Source organism: Hirundo rustica, chromosome 5, assembly GCF_015227805.2.
Source record: "Hirundo rustica isolate bHirRus1 chromosome 5, bHirRus1.pri.v3, whole genome shotgun sequence".
Taxonomy (NCBI): domain Eukaryota; kingdom Metazoa; phylum Chordata; class Aves; order Passeriformes; family Hirundinidae; genus Hirundo; species Hirundo rustica.
Genome location: NC_053454.1, coordinates 39,178,382 through 39,202,149, shown reverse-complemented (window position 1 = coordinate 39,202,149; position 23,768 = coordinate 39,178,382). Strand labels below are relative to the sequence as shown.

Here is a 23,768-nt window from a genome sequence, read left to right as displayed (position 1 = left end):
ACAGCAGTCCTGCCTAGGTATAAATTTAATGACTCAAAACCCATGGCTCCAGTTTCCATGGATATAAACAAGATGACACCACTCCTCAACTCATTAAATACCCAAACAATGATCAAAAAGAGCACTATGCAGGATCAGAGGAATAAACCTCTGAGAAGGTGAGTGTATGGAGGGCAGAAGGCTCAGCACAGAGCTACTGCAAAACAGACAGGAGCAGGACGTTATTGGGCAGAGCAGAACCCTCAAAATCAGGGCCAGCTGAAAAAGCAAACAGTGCTCCCAGCAAAACTGTGCATAGCAGCAATGAGCAGGTATCTCCTAAGCAGGGCAGGGGTGCTGGTGCCAGCAGGTCCCATCCTCCTCTAGCTGAGTACAATCTCTGCATCCATCCTCCAACAGCTCCGTAAGCTTGGCTTGGTTTCCTCCCTCCTCCAATGCCTGCCTTCTGGAGCCCAGGGCAATGCAGCAAGATTTGCTCCCTGGGAAACAGCGTCTGTCACAGCAGTCTGGAGATGGTGGAAGGCAGATGGAACCTCCACCCTCCACGTGGAGAGGGCTGCTTAGCTGGCCTTCAGCAGAGGCACAGTCCTGCCATCAGCTCCCAGGATGGGTCTTCAATCCTCTGCAGGTGCTTGGCTCTTGGGAGCCGTGGCACACAGGAAAAAGGAAAAGAGCAACAGGCATTCTCAAACAAGAGAAAAAACTTCTTCAAAACTTACTTTCAGTGCATTTTGACTGGGTTTTGTGTCTGCTTGCTCCTGCATTCATTTTAGCAGTTTCTGTGCTTGCCAAGGTTACAGGGAGTTGCTATTAAAAGTTTCTTTGGATGCTGAACTGCTACAAAACGTGCAAACAAACCCCATGCCAAAACAACATGGCATTCAGAGCAAGGTGATGTGAGCTACATAAAAAATCTGAAAAAAAAAAAAAATCTTTGAAAGCCACATGCAATTTCTGACTCATTTGTTTCGGTCAAATTGGTTGCATTCCCTTCAAGAAGAGAAGGGAAAACAACAACATCCAAAAGCCACCACTTCAGTACTTTTTGTGAGCTCAGAAGTGTTCACACCCACTACCTTGTGTGACTGTGGGGGAGAAATGCAACCAGCAGCAGGGAAACTACCAGGCTACCTTCTGTTTAAGTATCCTTGGCTTCACGCTGGTCCAAGTGCCTTTTTTTCTGCAACATTTAGCAGAGTAACCTAAAACAGCCTGATTTTAATGACATAAATGTAAAATAATCAAGCACAGGACTTCAAGACCACAAATCCTCAGGGCTGGCTGAACTCCCATTTGTAAATCCTACAGATTAGTTCTATTTATGTCCTTCATGAGTGAAGAAAAAATAAAGAAAAAAGATTAAATACAATCAGCCTGAGCTGGAAATGGGCTTCTCTCTGCCTCTTGCACAGACTGGGATCTCAGAGAAGTAGAAAGCAGACACGATGGCAGCAGGATTGGTGCATGGCAGGGCTTCACCAGCCTGGGGCAGCACCTGAAGCAAAGCAAGGCTATTGTGGCACAGGAAAGCTCTCCTCAGCATGAAGAGAGGCAGCCAGGAGAGCTGTCTGCACCTCGCTCACTTTCACCTCCATTCCTTAGGCCACAAAACATTTGGCACTGGTTTGATATACAGTCTTTCAGTTAAGCATGCATATGGATAACACGCAACTGAAAACAGAAAAGAAGAAAAAATAAAAATAAAACTATCTTTAAGAGGCAAGTTAAACCTGCTTATCTGCAGAGGAATGAAAATCTTTTTTTAGTACCAGCTGAATCCCATGAGAAAGCAGTCACAGATGTGCACCAGCAGACCACATACCAGCGTGACCAAGTGGCTTCCTACAGGAGAGAAACTGTTTAACTCGAGATACTGAAAATACACAAGAGACTCAAATGGTAAAACCAACATTGAGCTGCCAAAGACGTAATAAATGTGACTTTTAATAATCTCTTCCACTGCCACAGAACAACGTGATGCTCCATGGCTGCTCCCAAGTCCCGAGTATGTGTCTCTATTCCCACCATGTGTTACAGCATGAGTAAACACACAAGCTCGGAACTGGCTTGGCAATCCCCAAGCAGTGACTCTGTGGCTTGTGGCACATGCCATGCCCAAAACTGGGCTACTCTGTAGACACCAGCACCTTAGCCTGGTATGAGCCACAGGATATCCTACCTTCTCCTGCTGTGCACTGGGGAAAGACAGATGACTGGGGTAATTTTTATGATCCACACTCAGCTTTCTATCTCCTAAGATAAAAAGATTTAAGTTGAATTCCTTCATGTGCAAAAACAAAAAATCAGCCTCATCTTCTAATGTGCCCTGTGAACTGTGCACCTCACCTATTTATCACTTCTTATAGCTCCTCAAACTGTGACCTTCCAGGAACACAACAAACTCCAAACAATACATCCATGTAACAGACAAAGAAGCTCCTTGCTTACAAAAAACTAATATTGGGTCACTGCGCAGGTTTTACTGGAACTGCCCTCCTTCTATGAAGTTATGACTGAATCTAACTGGCATAGGAAGGGCAAATGTTCTGATGTTTCAAGGTAAAATAAAAAGACAATCAAAATACAGCACACGAACCACGTGGTTATTGCTGTTTCTGTTGAATGCATTGGTTTCAGCCAATTAACAAGCAACTGTGAGACTGATCTGAACAAAAGCATATCCTAAGCACTGCAAAGAAGATAAGCAGTAACCATTCCTCATGTCTGACCACAAGCAAAAGAGCCCTGTCTGAGGGAGTCAGGCCGAGGAAAGAGAGACTCCAGATCCAGGTCCTGCCCTGCAGGGGATCCCTGCAGTGACCTACACAGGTGCTGAGCAGAACAGTGCTCAGGTCACACCAGGTCTGGGCTCTCTGGAGAAGACCAGCACCACCCTCCCCTTCCCAACCTGCACAGCCCAGGGACACAAGCACTGTGGATGGGTGTGGGCTTACCCAGGTGCACAGAAGATGCCACAGGAGGCTGAGCTGCAGAGCCAGGTTTTCTGCTGCTTCAGTGAATGGTAAATACTGGAAATGAGACAGGGCTTCAGGAGCCACGAGAACTGCAGGTGGAAATCCTGCCCTCCTGCAAGACTCTTGCCAGTAAAATGCTCACCAGGGCTCCTGGGGCATGGCTGATGGGTGTGAATGTTATAAACAGAGCTTCCAGAACTTTCCAGGAATGGAAAACCTCTCTTGCTCCCTTCTCTGCAATGTGTATACAACAATACACTATCATTCATAGCATAGTACGCTGCTATTCAAGAGGATTTTTCCTCACCCTTTCACTTCCAAAAATTGTTCTGGTTCCAGAATTATTTTTAATGCTCATCCAGACTCCTGAGTTTTAAACGCTGGACAACCCTAGAACACTCACCTTATCATAGAAAACAGTGGCTTCAGATGAGGCAAAGCTGCTTTTGGAAAAAACAACCACCACTACCAAAAAGAAACACAACAGCCACCCAGCACTATGCACAGGACGCTTGAGTTCAATTTGGATATTAATTCCTGGGGAGACCTACTTTTACTACCTACTATAAAGATTTTTGAGAAAATGAGCTCGTTGCTGTGGAATTAATAATAGACCTATGCAGATTGATATTCCCAGGAGATAAAGGGAAAAACATTAAAAACTTATGCTCCTGGCAAATGAAAAACTAATGGACCATATTTTCCTTGAAGGGATGGGAGGTGCTTTTATCTCACTCTGATGACTAGGCAAGATTTGTTCACAAGAAGCACCATCTCCAGCAAAATGGAAACACCTTGAAAATTTTGTAGAAAATGTGGAGAAGAGCGTAAGTCATCACATACCAAATATGAAGAGCCCTGAATGATCGCATCCTGCAGCAGAACATAGCTCTGATTATGATTTACTTGAAAACCAAAAGAATTCTGCACCATTCCAATCAGAAGTTTCTGTGTAAGTTTGGCAGGAACACCATGGATTCAAACTTCAACCAAAGCCACTGTCAGCTAGGAACACTGTTTTTCAAATCTCACCTCCATTGGCATCTGAGGTTCAACAAGGCCAAGTGCTATGGGGTGATCTCCTCACTCTCTACAACAGCATGGAAGGAGGCTGTAACCAGCCAGGTTGGTTTCTTCTCCCAAGAGAAGAGGAGAGCAAATGACCTTGTTACACCAGGGGAGGTTTACACTGGATATTAGCAAAAGTTTCTTCACTGCAAGGGTGGTCAGGCACTAAAAGAGGCTGCCCAGGGAAGTGGTATCATTGACCCTGCAAGTATTTAAAAGACATGGCACTTTAGGGACATGGTTTAGGGATGGACTTGGCAGGGCTGGGTTAGTGGTTGAACTGGGTAGTCTTAAAGGTCTTTTCCAACCTTAATGATTCTATCACTCTATCCTTTGAAAACTATTTCACTTTCAAACCCTTTGAATGTTTCAACAACTCCAAAGAAACAGCAAAACATTTCAGTTCATGACGTCTTTGAAGCCACTCAAGATAACTTACGTATTTATTCATAAATATTTACAAGTCAAACTCGTGCAATTACCTGCACTTTCAAAACCACATGGAATGCTAGAAAAGTGATTCTAAAATTATATTAAATCAAAGAAATTAAAACTGATTTGCATTACTTAATATTTATTGATACAAAAGAAAACTCATAACAAACTATCTATTTACCATTTACACTGAAGAAAGATCTGTAAGATCAATGAAACAACATGCCCCCAAAACTGGGGTGTCAGATGAAAATGTTCAGCGTTCTTTAGAACTTCTCTGCATTAGATGATCTTCAATTTGCAGGTAAACTTATGAGGAAGAGGTGTCCAACAACACATTTCTTGCTTTTGTTCTAAATTATAAAAAACACAGCAATTAGTTCAAATTAACACAGTTAAAAATAGGCCATAATATTGGGGAGTTACTAGACAGTAAAGTGGAACAACTGCAAATTGTACTCACAGCTGCAAGGACATCAGAGCATCCATCTACTCCAGTGGCAAATCAATAAAAACATTAGTATCATTTCAATTATGCTCAAAAGAGCACATTAGTCTAATTTAATTTAACTAATAGTGGTCTCTGACAAATGGGTTCATCTGTGCAAAATCTGGAGCTGTCAAAGCCACACCTGGTTTTGGCAGTGACACTTGCTCTCTGGGTATTTTCTTAAGTTATTTCAAATATGAAATGTATCTTGTGAAGGACCAAGAGGCCTCAGTCATTAATGTGAATGTGAGTTTCATGTTATTTTTATAAAGATCTTGCATGTATTTTAATTCCCTTTAACTCAGGTTTACACAAATGGTTCGCAATCTCTGGTCCGCAGTTCCAAAGGCCACAAAAAGCTGTTGACAGCAGAGAAAATAACCAGGAACTAAAATGCTTGCTGAGAGAATAATATCTGATGCAATTCCCCACATCAAGTGACAGTTGAGGACTGCTACTCCACATGTACAGTTATATGGGAAAAGCAGACACTTGATAGCCTGAACTGCACAAGATGCTGAATTTTCAACTGGTTTAAAGGCCATGCACAGAATAAAGACTGCTGTTAAGACTTAAGGGTGAAAATACTAAGTCGCTATCCAAATACAGTGAAATGTTTTGGGGTGTATGTGCAGAAAATTTTAAGCTAGTTCACCCAAACTGAGCAGTGGGCTTCTCATCGAACCTAGGTACATAGCTGCCCTAGAGGGACTCCTCAGAGCCAAGACCAGAAAGGTGAGGTTAAAGCTGACACCTGTGATTCTATTTAATGTGCACGTTTTGGCCTTAACTGTGGAGAAAGGGATGGCAGTGGCTGTTCGGCAGTGGCTGGGGCTCAGACACACCCCACACTCTGGTGGCAATACTGGTGGGCTGCTGTGACATGGAAAAGATTGCTCTCCACTTGAGGGGTATAGAAAAAAGGGTCTTCCTAATAAAAGCATGAACTATACTTATAAAAGAGCAGCTTCCATAGCACAGGTTGCAAGTTCACAGGATGTCTGAGGTCAGAGGAGACCTCTGGAAGTTATTTGATCCAATGCTTCTGCTCAAGCACGAACACTGAGAGCCAGCTGCCCTGGATTCAGGTAAGCTCTTTCCCCTCATACAATGAGCTTCCATTTCCTGATCTCTTCTGTACCTCTTGACCTCTCTGCAGTAACCACATCAACAAGAATGAGGATGCTAAGGGTGTACACCAACACTTTGATGTGCTTTGCAAATACACGCTCCCACCCATGGCACTAAGAATGGTAAAACAGAGATGACAGGATCTGAACTTTGTGGACAGAACTGTTCCACATGGAAGGGTATGTCACGTGTTTGGCTAGGTCTCAGCTCCATCTCTAAGAGATATGTATGAAGCTGATCCTGAGGGGCCACCCAATCATCACAGCTCTTTCAGTCTAGATTCCTTAGACACCACAGAAACACTAAAAACCAGGAAGATTACTTTCTTCTGGAATTTACCAGAAAACTCAAGCAGCAGCAGGGTGTGAGAGGGCACATGAGAGATCCACACCCACAGGTGCAGCAGTGGGCACAGCTCTGTGCCAAAACAAGCTGGTGCCAGGCAGCATTCCTACTGGCAAGAGGAATGAAGATGTAAGAGCAGGTGAATGCCTGGACTAGCCTGCCAATACAAAATTAGGGTATGGCATGGTGCCTAAGTGGCGGCAGACACACATCAAGGTTGTGCCAAGCCAAAGGAAGTCACTAGCACACTGAATTAGTGCTCTAAGAGGAGCAAAAAGCACAATGCTGCAGTGCTCCAGGCTAAGTCTGGCCACGGGGAATGGTGCTAGGATGGATTCTTCCAGCGCTGCAGAGCCAGCCTCAACAGATGGACAAGGTTCAAGGGCAACCAAGTGGGCCTAAAGCAGTCTCAGCTCTGCTTCTGCAGCCAGGAAAACGGCAGATGACGACAATAACAAACCCTTTGCCAGTAACATCCTAAGCTAATCTTCTTGGATTAAAACTACAAAGTCTTTTAAAGAACAGAGACCAAAGAAAGCTTTGTACCACTTCTCTGAGGGTGAAAATTGGGAGCTGTGCCAGGCCCTGTACAAAACTTGCAGGAGAGGTAGCAAAGGAACCTTCAGGTACAAGAACACCTCTGAAATAATTCAAACACCTGGAACTTAGCTAAAAAATTATTCAATCCTTGCAAGTGGCAAAACAACAGAAAAGAAACATTTGGTAAGGAAAAATGCATCCAAATAGGGCAGGAAATTAGTTTAGGCAGCAAGATAAAAAATGAAGGAGCAGATTGAAACTTGATGGAACAGCTGAGCTGAAAGAGCAGCAGGTGAATGCTTCATCCTACAGTCTGTTCCAAGAGAAGGAAGAAAAAAGGAGACAAAAGTGCACCTTGGACAGACAGTTCAAGAAGACAACTGCCAATTTGCATATAAAGACACAGTACACGACAACGGCAGAATGTTCACATGGAATTTCATGAAGGAAATTACTATCAACATTGCAATAAATACTTGAGAAGACCTCTCCACTGTAATTTCTGCAACAATTCAAGTTTCAGATGAGGGGGGAAGGGAAGGGAGAAGGGAACATTTATGCAAATTTTTAGCCCATGCTAAAGTCAAATAAATCAAGAGAGGTTTTGTACTTCATCAGCATCATAGTTCAATGGAAATGAGCAAGGAGGGATCTGGGACTTGCACCTCAACTAAAAGCTTCAGCATCTCATCAGAGATTAGCTTTGCTAACTTAAAAAGTTCCTCAGAAGAAAATTTAAAATACTTTCAGTAAAAACAATACTAGTGTTGTAGGTTCCTCCTCTTTTTTTCCCACTGAAACCCATAAATATATCATGCAGCATAAGCGCAGGACTGTGGGCTGACCCTGGCTGGATACCAGGTGCCCACCAAAGCTGCTCTATCACTCTCCTTGCTCAGCTGGACGGGTGAGAGGAAATATAAGGAAAGGCTCCTGCACTGAGATGAGGACAGGGAGAGACCACTCACCCATTATCATCACAGGCTGTAGGGGAATCTCAGCTCCAGCGCCTGGAGGATTTCATCCCCGCTCCTTCTGCACTGACCGGGGTGTGGGCAGAGCTGTTTCTGTCACTTCGCCTCACTCCCCTCTTCTCTGGCAACAATTACCTCTGCACAGTAACATTTTTTTCATTCTTAAATGTCACTGCAGCATAGTTACCACCAACTCCGGTGGGCTCAGCCTCGACCAGCGGCAGGTTGGCACTGGAGGTGTCTGGCATTGGCTCTGTCAGACACAGGGAAGCTGCTACTGGCTTCCCACAGAAGCCATCCCAGTAGCCACCCCCTATCAAAACCTGGCCATACAAACCCAATACAAGGACATAAGCAGCAGAAGCTATTTCATGACAAGGTAATGATTCTGTGAGGTGAGTAACTGAACAAAATGAAGCAATTCTAAATTCTGATAGTTCATTCCATGTAATTTGTTTGGGAGGTTAAACAGGATGTTGACATGGACTCAGTATGTCACAAATTGAAGAGGGAAATAAAGCAAACATTTAAAGTTAGCTTGTCTTTAAAACATAATGGGGCTTTTTTCACTATCTAAAATACTTTTCAAGTATGGGAGCTGTGCTCTAATTTATAGCTGTAGCAACCTCTCTTCTTTACCTGTGAATTACCTTAAGACTGCACAGTAAAGGTGAGTTACTCATCAGGCAAATGTCTGCTTCTACTAAGAAAATCAGCCATAATAAAAGCTGATAAGTAAAATAAATAAATAAAAGACAACATTTGCTGGATGCAAAAAGGCCTCTGCAATTATCACTTAATTGTCCTTCATGGGCCAGTACTGGGAGTCTCATACTTTCCCCTTAAGGTTGCTCCCTTCTTCAGCACTTTTCTTAACTGTCTACTTAATTAGTCTTCCTTTCTGGGCTTAATTGTGAATTTGTTTTGATTAATTAGCCTCAGAGCTCACTTGGCACTAACTGAAATACAGAAGTGCTCTGTTTTTTTACTGTATAGGCTACTGCATCCTATGGGAGCCCTCTCTTTGTCAGCAATAAAATTTCAAGTTCAGATAATGCTTGAAAAAAACTTTTTTTTAATTAACTTTCAATCCTTGTAATTACCCCCACTGTACTACAACATGAAAGTGTTGCTAACATAAAGGGTAAAATTCATTAAATTCAGGCTTCTTCTTCAGTGGATTATAGATCATGCTCACTAGCCGAGCCCTGTAGTTTTAGATAAGATGACATAATGCTCTTAAATGTAAGTGATCTGATCACTACTAGAATCCCAAACCAGGGGTGTGGGTTACCAGCAGAGACAATTGTGTCCTTGTGGCACCAACACCAGAAAACCTTTCCCATATCAATCTTTTTTAAGTTATTGAGCTTCACTGAAAATGCTTTGCATAACCTAGACCTGTCAGTCTGTAACACCTTTGAGCAGTAACACAGAGCTCTTCATTATGTTTACACCTCTCATATCACTCCTTTCCCCTCCCTTTTTATGGCATGTTGACTCCAGAAGACACCCTCAGAGCATTACCATGCATCTGCCATCTTGACCAATTCTCATTTCAGATACTGTTACTGAAAACACAGGAAAAGGCATCTTTAAACACCATCGCAGTGAAAAAATTTAATAAGCTAAATGAAATAATGTGTGTTAACAGCTATCATACCCATTTAATAAACTTCCTAAATATTTGTCAAGAGTACTGGAATTCCTCAGTTTTCAAATTTAAAAGTTCTTACCTATCACGCTGCAAAGAGAAATTAAAAATCTTATTCTAGACATTAATATTTTTTTCTGTGAAACCTTTTAGGCTTGTATCTCAACAGCCAGGCTGAGAAAATAAACACTTTTTTTCTTCCAGCTCCTTGTTTCAATCACTGTTGCTCCTGTGCTCCAAACAGGACTGCAGAAGGAGTGCAAAGTATCTGTGGTTTTACAACTTTTTATGTTGTACCTTTACTTGGGCAAGGAAGCTCAAATTAAGCAGATCAGAACAGAAGCTTTGTGAGTGGGCTTAAAAACACAGAACAGCTCTACAGGCAAACCTTTTAATATATTTGTTTCCTAATAACCTGCAGCCTACTGTTCTGACTGATGATCAACCATGTTTTCATCTTAGAACTGGGCCATAGGACTCCCTTTGGTTGTCAAATCTTAACTGAAGCTCATCAATGCAACACAAAAAGTTTGCCTTTGAGATCTCTTCTGACTGTATTTGTGAACATCTGTGAAGTGACAGGATTCTGCCAAGGAAATGTACCAGCTTGGAAAAACTAAGATATTCAGTTACAACAGCTGTCAATACCCTTAAAGAGGCATGGTCCATGCTCTTCAGTTAGATATATCAACTGCAATCAATCACCACTTAAAGTAAATCCTGTATTACAAAAGACATCATGCAGAGTCTGTACAGCAGCAGAAATACAAGAAATATTCCTTCATGCTGAAATGCCTTTTCAGCTGTTATGAAATGAGGAAATAGCTCTTTAGGTTTATTGCATTCCCCAAATGTTAATTTAAAATCATCTGCAGATAACCAATTTAGTTGTGCACTTGAAAAATAGAAGAATCTCTATACGTGCCTCAACAGTTTGTTTTATTGATCCTGTTTATTTTGTCTGTAATTATTCAGCTGACAATCTCCTATTTTATGTTTACAGAGTTGTACAAATATGGATGTGCATACACATATGACTGCTCTGCAATCATTCTTCTGCTAATTTAAGCTTCAAAAGCTTTGTTTAGTAAAACAGGAACAGCTTTCTAACCAAATGAAACTACAAAAAGATAGATTTGCAAAAGAACCTGCTGCTTCTGACTAACCTTTAATTTTTTTGAAGGGAGCCAAAGTCTTCAAAACTCCGACTTTTTTATTGTGGCATGGCTTTTCAGTTAAGCCTCTTAAAAAAAGCACCTGGATGCAACCACAGTACCTGATATAGAACACGTGAACCTATTAACATGAAGCTGAAATACGTGACTTGGCATTTGTTTCCAGCTCTCTCAATTACTGTTGATAGAAAACAATAAATATTTATTATTCAATAAATAATTTATTATTTTATTATTTAATAAAAATACTGAAACAGGGATATCCACTAGGATATCAGTATGTATCCTCCAGGAACAGGAAGTGTATCTCACACACAAGAGAAAAGGCCATATCTCTTTCAAGACAAAGTTCCCAACTTCACACAGGTAACACTGGTTAACCAACTTCAGCCTAGCTCTACAAACACCTGGCTAAACCACAGTAGCCAGTGGAAGTAAGATTACCCACCAGCGCAGAAAATAGGGTGGCAAAAAGAATCACACATATGCAGAAAGAACACTAACTTCTCAAATTTCAGAAAAAGAAAAAGCTTATTTCTTTGCAATATCCTACTTGGCCTGCTGTATACAAAAACGTAGGAAGCAGGAACCAAAACAAGACCAGGCAGAGGTGAAACATCAGCTGCTGCTTCTGACTAACGACTGATTATTGATTGACATGCTGCACAACCCAGTAGCCATAGGAGCCCTGGCACTCAGAACATTCTCCTGCACCTCCACACACTATACTTAGGCTAATGACACAGTAGCAAATTTCTAACAAGTGCCAAATTGAAGAAAAAAAAAAAAATTAAATGCAATCCAGACCAACAGTGAACAACCCAGGTCCTGCTGTGCTCTAATGTTTTAAAGAACAATTTCGTGCAAGTGGCTGCAAAAGTACAACATTCGCATAACTGAATGAACTTAGCAATGTTCAGTAAAGTCCTGCTGTGAATAACAACTGATCTATATCTCCTTGCAAGAGAATTCAACTGAATTTATCTCCACCCGTAACACACAGTTCTTGCTGCCTTTCAAAAACCAGACCCTAATGAGCACAGAAGGCAGCAAAGGACTAAGAGCTGTGCTTGAAGCCCCATCTACTGACAAATAATAGAATTGTTGCTAAACCAGAGCAATATTCCAGAGAACATTGTGTGGCAAACCTGATATTGCTTAAAACAAAGGCAAACCACAAACAATTTCAGATGCAGTCCAGCTACAAAATGTTCTCTGCAAATTACACAGGACATTTCTCTCAAGAAACTAACCAGCCAGAGAGCAACAAAACCAGACAGCCTAAAAAGTGACATACTTTGCCAAATCTGCCCTGTTACCTTGACATTCCCAGCCACAGAATTAGGAAAACACAAACAGGTATGCTGACCTGAAACCTGCACTTGAAAATCTGCACTTTCCAGCCTGTGTCAGGAAAAGGTCTCCACACACTAATCTGCTTAAGAAAGCATCCTGAAGGACTTATTTCTCTTCACCCAAAAGAAAACCCGCTCATGACCTTGATGCCAAATTGCAGTGGGCAAAGACACATCAGTGCCCGATATGACATCACTTCTCATCCCAGCCCACCAAATGAAAACATATCCCCAGCAAGCAGCAGCCTGCTGAACTCTGCCACAGCATCCACCCACACTCTCCTCTAGGACCTACAGTCCATCCAGGTAAGTTACCTACACTAACCCCTTAAGCATCCATCCTTCTGCTGCCTAGTCTGCAGACAGGTAACACAGAAAAGAATCTGTAGGGTATTTTTGTTCAGAACTCCCTGGCCAGTAACACAACTGTAAAGTTTTCTTGTTCTGATTTTCAACTGGAACCAATTTGCTGCTGGGATCAGAGACATCACATCTATGGCCTGACTGCTGGGAGACCTGCTTAGGTTAGAAGCAGAGTCTTTGGTTTAATCCTAGTCCTGAACTTTTTCCAAGTGGCCAAGTTCCAGATCTCTGTAGGCCTGAGGAGTCGAAAGACTTAAAAACTAAATGTTTTAGTGGGTGGGATCCCCTCAAGCAGTGAGACAGCATGTGTGCCCATCTGGTAGCTGGTATGGCTCCAGCACAGGAAGGACATTATTTGAATCTCGCTGACCTTGAAGAGACAAACCTAAGCCCAAAATTTACAAAAGCTGCCAACATCAAAATTATATCTAGTAACTAAACGATTTTTTTTCTTTTTTAACTCTTAGACTGTTTACAAAAGTTGAGGCTGGGGAAAAAAAAAAAAAAAAGACTTTTGGTGCAGTCTGAATTCTGACAGTAAATAGTTTGTTTCACGACAGAACTAAATGGCAATAGGCATGTTCCTGTTTCATCTTCTCAGAATTATGTGTGACTTAGCCATGAATGAAAAGACAGCACACAACTTCTACCATGTATTTCCACTGTCAGTCTATATATTCACTAGCCATAGGAACTACTGCTTGAAAGAGAATGACAGAAATATCAGCTCAGATTCCCCAATCCAAAGAATCTTTCACAGAGGCATGGTAATCTTGGTGTCCAAGCCCTCACACAGGAAGTTAGCTGACAGCTAAAAGCCAATTCCTCTTTCCTACTTCAATGTATACTCTAGATTTAGCATAAAGATCATGGCTAAGACTGGTTATAAGTTTAGTGCTCAATCCTCAAAAGTTCACAATTCCAATTCAATTTTCCTTATTCCTTATATTTCCTTATATTATTATTTTTCTTTGAGGATAGCAATGACCAGAGAGAGAAAGCAGCATACAAGAATAGCTGTAGTTTATGCTTATCTTCGCCAGAAAGAACCTTGAAGAGCTTGGGTGACAAATGCTATGTATACCATCTGCTGTCTAGACTTGGCTTCTGGAGTATACAGTATAATTACAGCTTTCCCAAAGGTCCTCATCATTATCCAGGAACACAGCAAGCAAATCAAAAGGAGATATTAAAGTAATACATTTGGCAATGACCTATCACTGTTACACAAAATAAAGCTATCAACAATGTTCAGAGCTAATCAGGCCATAGCTTCCACACAAAAGACACAACTGATAAGCTCCTACTTAAGAGCTCCTATTTTCCAATTCAGATTGGAGACACTAATCATCCAGCTGCCAGACAAGGAAGGGGTGGGTGCCTGTCGTTAACCTATGAGAAGGCAGCTGGACCCCAGCACAGCAGCCTTGCAGCAGCCCATCTCCTAGACAACAGTCACTGGAATGCAAACAGCAGGTTTGTCATTTAAACAGAGATTATTCTAAGCAGGTTGTACCAGGCAGTCGTTTAGTCTATCCATCAGATGTTAGCTGAAGATGCCAGGGTTTTTTTCAAGTGCTAAGCATCTTTAGGGAGATTAAGCATATTGATGCAATTTGGAACAATAAATATACCCACACATTTCATAATTATATCTTTCTGTCACTGGATGGCACAAGAACAGTAATTGATGCAGAGCAAGGCCCTTCAGTATGTCATTTCAGTTTGTCAGCAAACTACCAATATTCTTCTGGGTTTTTTTCCTCAACTCTTCTTAGGTTGATTTCAGCTGCTCTGTATTCATTTGTAATGTTAGGCTGGGCCCACTCAAATATTTTTGTACATAAAAAGAACTTCAGAACATATGAAAATTTGACAGGTATTTAAGTAAATTCCTTTGCAGAAAGTTCTTCACCTGTCTTTTAGTTGTGTGAAGAGAAGAACGCTTTCTTCATTCAGAAGATTACGTATGTTATATCCATTTCCTGCAAAGAAAAACAGAGTAAGTTTTCCTTAGGAGCCACTGGTAATTTTTGAAGTCCCCTCCCGTCTTCAGACAAGTACAGTTAATTTATATACTTTAACAGAAGGAATATTAGCTCTTAATCTAGGATGTCACTCTTACAGGCAGGTCGGTGCATTTCAAAGAGATGACAAGGAATACAGCTAGTGTCATTTACTTTGATCCTTGCTCTAGAAGATTTTTACTGAGAAGAATGTAACAGGCATGAGCTCACAGCTCTCAAAACCCACAATGAAACTTTAAGGTGACTGAATTTACTTTAATTTATTCCTACAGAAACTATCAATAAAAACTGCACATGGAAACTTATCTGCAGAACTTCACTTGACATTTGCACACTAACATGACCACAAATGATGTAATAGGCCCTGAACACTGGGAATGAGAACATCCTCACACTCATATACAGTCACACAATGAATTACAGGGATCACCTGCCACAAACACTGCGTTGCCCATCCAGCCATACAGAGACCAGCCACCAGGAAGCAGGGAAGAATGAAGCGTAGATTCTTATGGTCATACAAAACTTTCAGCACTCTATATAATCTTCTTTCTCAAAAAGCAAATGCCAAAATTGTCTCTGCAGACCCACTAGACTTTTAAAATTAAAACACCAAAAAAAAGCTTCAAAGCACTAAGCGTAACTGAGCAATGATTGTTCAGTCAGCACACTGTGTTGAAAAGTTAACAAGGAGAAAAAAGGGTTAATTCCTTATTTTCTAAAGATAAGCCTCTTCACAAGAAAGCTGTACAAAAGCCCTAGAGCTTCATGAACAGCCTGCTTTAACACTACTACGAAATCTCCGGACTAGTGTCTTAACCCACTGATGAACAGCCTCCCATATGGAATTAGACACTTTTATATCAGAAGGACAGAATCAGGTCTTTAAATTCTCAAAAATCATATGAAGTTACAACCTCATATGATTCAACAAGATAGTTTGAACCTTCTACATACAAGCACAAAGCATAAAGTATGGTGACCTGATCCAAATGGATTTTCATAATTTTACATAGGAAAAAATGCAGCAAGCATACATGGTGATAGAAACAATTATATTAATTACTAGTAACATAAAGCTGTCTGTGATGTTTCCTCAACATTACAGATTGTGACAGAACCAGAATACCAAGAGAAATTTACTCTTAGAACTTGGTAGCGTCATCAAAACTTTGAGGCCATCTCACATAAACTAGGAGTATGTGCATCCCTGCATTGAACCATCAGATCATCAATGTCCAGCATTGTGTCACATTCCGTTCTTCGTCACCCTGTACTCTCCCATTCTCTATTCAATCATTCTGTTCGGTTTTGATTCCTAGCATGCTAATTTAGTCTCTCGCACCTCCCAACAAACGGGTTTCAGACACATGCACTCACCTGCTGGAACATAGAAGGAGTCCCCTGCAGTCAGGTAATAGGACGTCTCATGTAATGTTACAATAACCTTGCCATGGATAATATGGAAAGTCTTAATGGAAGCCAAAGGGTTCTAAGGTTAGCAACATTTAAGATATCCAAGAAAATACTTGCATACACATAACAAAGATAAAAACCCAAATCAGCCAGCAGAACTGCAATCCCTTTTCCCCATACTGATGAAAAATAAGCTGCACAACTCAAAAGGGGGATGGGGTACAGTTTTATTTTTCTGATATTGCTATCTTGCCTGCAACATCCAGAAGGTAGGAGCATGTGGACATACAGACTTACTACAAAGCAAAGCAGGGAAATGTGCGTGCAAAGTACCTTCAGCAAACCATGCATTAATGTTTATTTGTTTTGGGGGGTGGGGGGGACCTCTCAACTTCATATGTTATTTCCAACACAGATCTCTGTTTATGAAATCCCTTTTATAAAAATTTTTAAAAAGCGAACTTACTATTGTATCCATGTTGACAAACTGGTGCCCTTTTTCTTTATATGGTTTCAGAATCAATTTACCAGTTGCAAAAAGAGATGTATTCAAATTTTTGTGTATTTCTACTGCTTCATCTTTGAAGAAGTAAGAGGGACTGCTTGCAGTGTTTATACACTCTACAAAAAATGTCCAGGAGATTAATATTAATGCCACCACATAATTATTCTTGTTACATGCTCAGTGCAATACATATTGTTTCAAAACAAAAGCTAGACTCAGTATTTAGCTGAAAAATCAGGATGCTTCTTGTGTCTCCCTCAGAACTTTCTCCAGAAGAGCAGCGAATATTTCAAAACCTCACCTTTTTATGCCCAATGTAGCATAAACTTTTTTTTTCCTCATAAGTCTACATAACTTAAGACATCCCTTGGTCACATCCATTCAACTCACCTATATGCACTTCCTTGTTTGTTACTGGGTCCAGTACAATGGTTGGCTTAGATGCATCAGCTAGGCTGTGGTCCAAACCTGCAGGTAACTCTTTTTTATCTGAGGATAAAAAGAAACCAAAACAAAACCTGAAAAGTAATCAATATAGATTTTTAAAAGTTAATAATTTAACCACAACTTCTCCACAATGTCACACGTTAAGTACTTCCATTTCCTTTAATAAGTGGCTAAATAGACTGAACCCTCTTCCTTCAAACAATGAAAATCATCCATCACAATTCTTTGAAAATGTCTTTTTCATTGAAATAATTTCTGTGTGTAATAGAAGAACACTCTCTAAATCCTAAGGAATTTGTTTAGAGAAATGCCAACTATTTATCCGATGCTATTAACATCAATATTTACTCAAAAATAAACTCTATGTTTTGAGAGAAGTGTTTTTCTAGCAACAGATGCTGAGAGAATATGAAATACATGATGAAGGGTGAAGAACAAGTGGTTTTGCTCAACCTATTGTTGATAGGCATCAGGAGACTTAAAAGAGAAAGTGTTGAAAAGATAAGCACGTGTCCAATTTTCCTTTTCTCAAGAAATAACATTACAGGAATAAGTTGTAAATCTGAGAACTACTGTTATAAGAAAAAGGGTTTTTCCAGAGAAATAAATACCCTAAGAATTGATGACAACACTATGCTTTTCGAACAGAAAAGAGAAGCTTTAGAATGTTCATAGCAGAATAAATGTCCCAAAGTTCTCTTGCAGAATTCTCTTAAGCAGACAATTTTAGCTCTATAGTCCACAGACTATAGCATGCTAAAGGCAAGCTACAGCACTTTGCAGTCACTCACGGCAGCTTAAATACTCTTACAGCAAGACAATCAGGGGAGGCAGAAAGTTACTGTTTGAACAGCTTTGTTCCAACATAACCATGTCTCTATAAAAAGACGCAGCAACAGGTGTATATTCTATAAAAACAGAACCTTTATTGTATCAATAGCATTTAAGAATTTTTGGTAGACATTTTACTTGGCTGACAGGCCTTACATGCATCACTAAGACTCAAGGATGTGAGTGAAAGACTGTCTCTGAGGATGAATGTCTGTCACAGAGGAAATCAATCACTTCTGGAAGACAGTTCAAAGGTACTTGAAGCAACCAATAGTTCTTGTAAGATACAGTATGAACAGTCACTACCAGCTACTGTGCACACTAGCATCACGCTCTGAACACAAAATAAGTAGAGCTTAGTTTCTGCAGCCCCTGCCTTAAAGGCCCAACAGCACTTCTGGGTATGTCCAGCACTTCCTCCTTTCTTACGCTACATGAACAACTTTAAAACAAGAATGTACAGCATTGCTATAGATCTAGTAGGAGCAGGTTTTCCCCTATATTATCAGATCATATTTATAAATTATGTTATAAAATTATTTTCACCCAGAATGAGAATTGAGTGTTTACAGGAGAAAAATCTTAGAGCAGTGGGGCATTTGATTAAAGAGACTTTTATAAATATTCAAAGGAAAAAAGTCTGTGTTCCTACTTGTTTTATTTCTTTCCCGCTTGGGAGGATCCTTCTTCCTTTTACTCTTCCTGGGAGATTCTGTTTCTGGATGCACTAGTCCACTAATCACAAGCCCTCCTGAAACAAAAGGAAGTTAAACAAAGTCCACTAACTCCTAGTAAGTTTAAAAGAATGCAAGCTTGTGCAACCAACCAGCATTTCAGCTGAGAATACACTTCCTTGATGCTGAACTTTTCAGATCGCTTTAGAAAGCCAGAACAAACAAGAAAGATTTTCAGCATTAAATACGTTGGACCACAAAGCAATTTGAGACATTTGAAATTTGATCAGATAATTTTCAAAAGAACATTTCAGAAAGCCATGACATGCAAATAAATTTTTAAAACAAAAATATCACTCTTAGGGACAGAAAAATTTACTATTTTTACATGAACTAATTAATTAGGTAAGGACTAAACTGGCTAAATTGTCACTAAAAAAGAGAAGAAGATCTCTTGTTCCTGAGAACAAGATCCATTTTCTCACTGACGGTATTTAACACTGAGACTACAAAATGTTATCTGCTTTGGAAAACAATCCTCACGCAAAAAGAAATGCTCCAATGAATGATGCAGTAAATTGTCTCTTTTTCCAGTATCATGCACAATCTCTGACATAAAAACGCCACTAGTACAGAGAAACTGTTCTGTTCTTCCTTCCACAGTGAAGGCAAAAGTACTTAAAATGCCCTGCTGATATTGTTTTCAGCTGACACAGAAGTGTCAGAAGAGAAGAAAACTACGTGGAGAGATGACTAAATAACTGGAGACCACAAATAATCTTCTTTAAAAAAGCTACCCAATAATAAGCATCTCAAAGCTTGAACAGCACAAGACCAACTCACAGATTTCTCTTTTCTGCTCTATCAGAAGAAAGGAAATAGGTATTTTGGAACTTATACCTGAAGGCTTCATAGTATAGTTTACGCGCTCGCCTCTCCAATATTCCAGAGGTCTCAGCCGTATCCTTTTTGTCCGACGAACATTAGGTGTGTTGGAAGGCATTACTGATTTGAAGGACGAAGTCATTCACATGAAGTATGAAAGAAAAATTCAGAGACAGAAAATATTCACTATTCTTTCCTCTTGTTCTGTACCACAAGAGGGTCAGCACTTCCCAGCTGGTATTTTTATCATGATGCTATCATGACAAGAAAATAGGATTCAAGTATTGCCAAATGCCTTCTTTTGCATACATCAGTATTTTACCTTCCTTTTTCTTGAACAATCACCACCCTGCCTTGGCATTAGATTTCATTCATAGTGAACCACTGATACACAGACTTTAGGAGCTCAAGCTCAAGGACAGCAAACATGCTACACCTGTGAAGACAAAGCTCTCGATAGACTAAGAACCTCGCCTGAATCTGGGGGATTTCATCAGCAACCATGAAAAGGCACTGCCTCAGTTATGGGGAGGGTAACAGACTGCATAAGCACATCCTTCTCTTCCAGATTCAGAAGTCCTGTTTCCCGGGCCCAGAAGAGCAGCGCTGTTGCAAAAAGAAACTACACACAGTTCCACGATTTCTCAGATATTTATCGTTGGATGTACTAATCACATAGTCTCGACTTCAAGTTGTGTAAGCTGCCATATATAATAAGATATTTTAATGTTTGTAAGAAAGAGTAAAAACCCCTTAAGATCTCAGAGCAAATTAATCAAGAATATTTAAATGATAAAAATGGTAAATACAAAACAGTTGGTGAAACAGTTTTTGAAGGCAGACAACTAAAGTGTAGTGCATAAAATAATAATGAAGTCAAAAAACACCCACAACGTAAAACAGACAAGCATGGGACTACAGCTGACTGCATGCCCATTTTTCCATCCTATCCAGACTCAGACCACCACAGAAAGCAGGTTATTTGCACCCTCAGTTTTACTGCATAAAACCAATTCAAACACTTACTGTTCTCGCTGAACAGTAAGAGTTTGTCCTGGCTCCGTTTTTTAGGAATATATTCAGTGCACGTAGCTCAGTGTGGAGCTGCAGTGCCAGCCAGAGATTGAGCTCTGGTGGGAGCCACAGGCAAGAGGTCATGAACTGATGCTGACCCTTTGTACAACAACGGGCACAGGGACCTGTGGTCCAGCCCGGTGACCAGACACCCAGGGACACAGGAGGAGCCGAGGACTCAGCTGGAAGGGCCAGCAGGACCCCAGACTGTCGAGAACACAAATGTGAGGATACAAGAGCCCAGATAGTCCTTTGTTCCAGTTTAAGCTGTTAGTCTGTTGCTACACCATAAAATTACTAAAAGGAACCAGAGGTCTGAGACTCTTCTATGGAAAACTCAGGGTCAAGCCAGCAAGGAAACCTTGTCTGGCTGTGAAGGGAGTCAAATGAGGCACCTGTGAGGGTACTGGAGCCACCCACTGCAAAGGGGTTTCAGTCCCAAGACTTAAAGTCTCTTGTGGTGGGAGTGTGACTGCCAGAATGGCTCATAGATGGTCAGACCTGAAAGTTCCCTTAACGCTTTCTTGAAAAACGTTAGGTGTGGCAGTTAAAAAGATAATTGTTGAACAGAGCAATAAAAAAAGAAACACTAGAAGTTTTTAAAAATAACTTTAAAATTAAGAGAAGGGCTATATATGATGAAATAACAAACCCTATCTGCAAATACAAATGAACCCATTTCTAGGTGTCTGCCTGTCTCCCCTTCACATCAAATTGAAAATGCATTTGCATTTACACACTTACATTATACTTTAAAATATTCTTACCTATTTTATGCCTTGCTATTTCGTCTGACAACAGATGTCTTAATTTGTGATTCAAGTCTTCAGAATTATCTGAAAACACATTCAAAAACCCCACCAAAGGCATTTATTATTCCTGACTTTTATTCAATATGCCAACTAGAAGCAACCAAAAGTAACACAAACAGAAGTTCCAAGGATAGTGCTTCCACTAACACCTTTTGCTATAAACATATATGAAATCCAGTGTAGATAAACAGTACCTGTAACTAGTTTTAAACAGAGTAAACTTAAAAATCATTTGAAAACTATACATTCAAGTAAATAGTCCTGAGACCTATCCCTCTTAATAAAGTGAACATTAACAAAATTTAAACTATATAATTTTATTGATCAAAGTGCAAGGTCATTCAGATTTATATCACTCAAACCTAACTTTAGAACAAATTTTTTACACAAAACTAGGTGTCTGAAGAAAGTGTTGCATGGACTAATAACATTCACATCTGGCTCTGAAACACTAATGAAAAGACATTGTATCTCCAGGGCTCATGTTCATTATGACAACATGTGGAACTTACATAGTGAAATTTAAAACTGAAACCAAACAAATAGTAATAACTTTTCCCATATACAAAACCAAAACAAACAACTAACAAAAAAAACCACCCTAACACAACAAAACAAACAAACCCTACCACTAACAAAAAACAAACCAAACAAACAACCCTCCCCAAAACCCACTAAACCAAACTATTCTTTGGTGAACAGGCCATGGCTCTATCAAGGCTGTAATTTGGCTCAGTTTGATGGCAACACATCAAACTGGTACAAACAGCCTGAAAAAATTGTTCAAAGTGTTTTGGAAAGAATAACTTTATCCTGGTAGGCAAGATGCCAAACCATGGAGGGCTGTATTCTCCCAAAGCTAACAACATAAAGTTGGCATGCTGTACCACACACTTGGACAGAAATGTAACCACAGCCAATAAAATCTGCATTTCTTGCTCTGGACAAGCTGAAGACAACAGAAATTACTGAACTATCAGTTACAGTTTTTAAGAAGCTTATACATAAAATGCAAGGAAATACCAAGTTTAAACATTACCTGAAGGTATATCATCCTGTTCAGGAGACTTAGTGCTGAAAGCAAACTTATCACAATCTTCTAGAACAGGCCCACTGCAAAGGAAAAAAAATACACCTGGCTTGAACATGTTAAGTGTTAATGTCAAAGAAACATTATAGCACTACCAAGAATAGCGAACTTAATTTTCTTTCAGATGACATGGGCTGGATTTTATTCTGCTTTTAAACAACTATGTATCAATTAGACACTGAAGCAAATGACTACTCCTTAGAAATCACCGGTCAGAAGTTCATGAATTACTCCTCAACTCAGTCATCGGGCAGTTAGTGCTCACACCTCCTCTCTAAAGAAGTTTCCTAAACTTTTTCTTTTTTTCTCCATTCCAGAACAGACTTTCTCCTCACCTCTGTAGCATTACCTTACAAATGATTTTCCATATTCAATAATTATAGAGTGTTTTAAAGAGTTGTTTTGCATACCATGAGGAAAGGACAGTAAAATAGCTTTTAATATGTAGTCTGTCATGAAATCTCCCCCATAAAATGGCAGTAGTTTATACGTATAACTCCAACAGATTCTCTAGCAATCAAGCCACTTGCAACAGAACTTCTACAGCCTTAGCATCGGAACCCTTGACCTTCCTTCTTCTCCCACATGAAGCTGCGCTTCACTGCTTTTACTGTGCCAGTGAAGTTCAGCTGTTATCCACCTCAACTCCAAAAGATGCATTTCAATCACCTAGGTTAGCAAACCTACACTACAAATCTGTCCCTTAGAATTAAAGCCCCCAACATTTTCAGTAGAACTACTACGTAAGAATTTAATAAATTCACAGATTGCCACTCCTGTCTGCTTTGTTATTAAGTTCCCATCTCATGAAAGGGGAAGATACATGCCTATGTACATGCACAGTCTGAATTGTAGATAGAGTTCTATACCCTATTTTATTAATTTTATCAATAATCAATTTCATCAATTTTATTAGTGCTGCTGTCATTAGTTTGAGTACGGCTCTTTCTGTTCAAAAATTACACACTAATGTGGAAGCAAGCCTCAAAGGAAAGAAATTCCCAAAGGCAAGAAGCTTATTATGACCCCTTGTTCATGACAGGAAGAAAAATTGTATTACTTTATTAACTGTATTAGCACAGTATTTAAAGCCCTCAAGCAGAATCACAATCCTGTTCTACTTGGTGTTTCACCAGTAGGGCACAGAGCACAGCAGCTGTACCAGCTGCCCAGTCTCAGCAGGTCTCAGTGGGGCAGAAGTAGAATGAAATTAACATTTTTCAGACAACTCAGGAAATTACCTTTCACAACTCACAACCTTCTCAGCTACAAGGGAATCCCTAGAAAAGAAAAAAAATATTCTTATTACATCTGGTATTAAGTAAACTTAATGAAAGGAACCCATAGGTCAATAATTTTATTTCCAGAACAAAACTATAAAAAAGACACTAAAAAATTAAAAAGCAATGCAAAGACCAATGATTGTAAACCAGGTTTCAGGCTGCTTGAACTTAGTCTTTAGATTGATAAAAATAAACATAGCTGAAGAATTAAATGCTGTA

The 23,768-nt window shown here is 40.0% G+C and overlaps 1 protein-coding gene across 6 annotated transcripts in view; it reads right to left on the bottom strand.

Moving 5' to 3' along the window:
- Positions 1–4,597: 4,597 nt before the first annotated feature.
- LOC120752583 (ubiquitin-like modifier-activating enzyme 6) overlaps positions 4,598–23,768 on the bottom strand; it is a 60,247-nt gene continuing 41,076 nt past the window's right edge. For 3 of the 6 annotated variants that reach the window (XM_058420516.1, XM_040063872.2, XM_040063871.2), the window contains exons 9-18: positions 23,508–23,546; positions 22,216–22,289; positions 21,132–21,200; positions 19,306–19,410; positions 18,384–18,482; positions 16,844–16,942; positions 16,415–16,569; positions 15,913–16,003; positions 14,421–14,490; positions 4,604–4,831 (exon numbers count right to left, since the gene is read on the bottom strand). In XM_058420516.1, the coding sequence (XP_058276499.1) occupies positions 4,789–4,831; positions 14,421–14,490; positions 15,913–16,003; positions 16,415–16,569; positions 16,844–16,942; positions 18,384–18,482; positions 19,306–19,410; positions 21,132–21,200; positions 22,216–22,289; positions 23,508–23,546 (844 nt within the window). In that variant the 3' untranslated portion in view covers positions 4,604–4,788. Of the gene's footprint in view, positions 4,832–10,495; positions 10,966–14,420; positions 14,491–15,912; positions 16,004–16,414; positions 16,570–16,843; positions 16,943–18,383; positions 18,483–19,305; positions 19,411–21,131; positions 21,201–22,215; positions 22,290–23,507; positions 23,547–23,768 lie in introns of those variants that run through there. The other 3 variants (XM_040063867.2, XM_040063869.2, XM_040063873.1) reach the window with 3 other exon arrangements.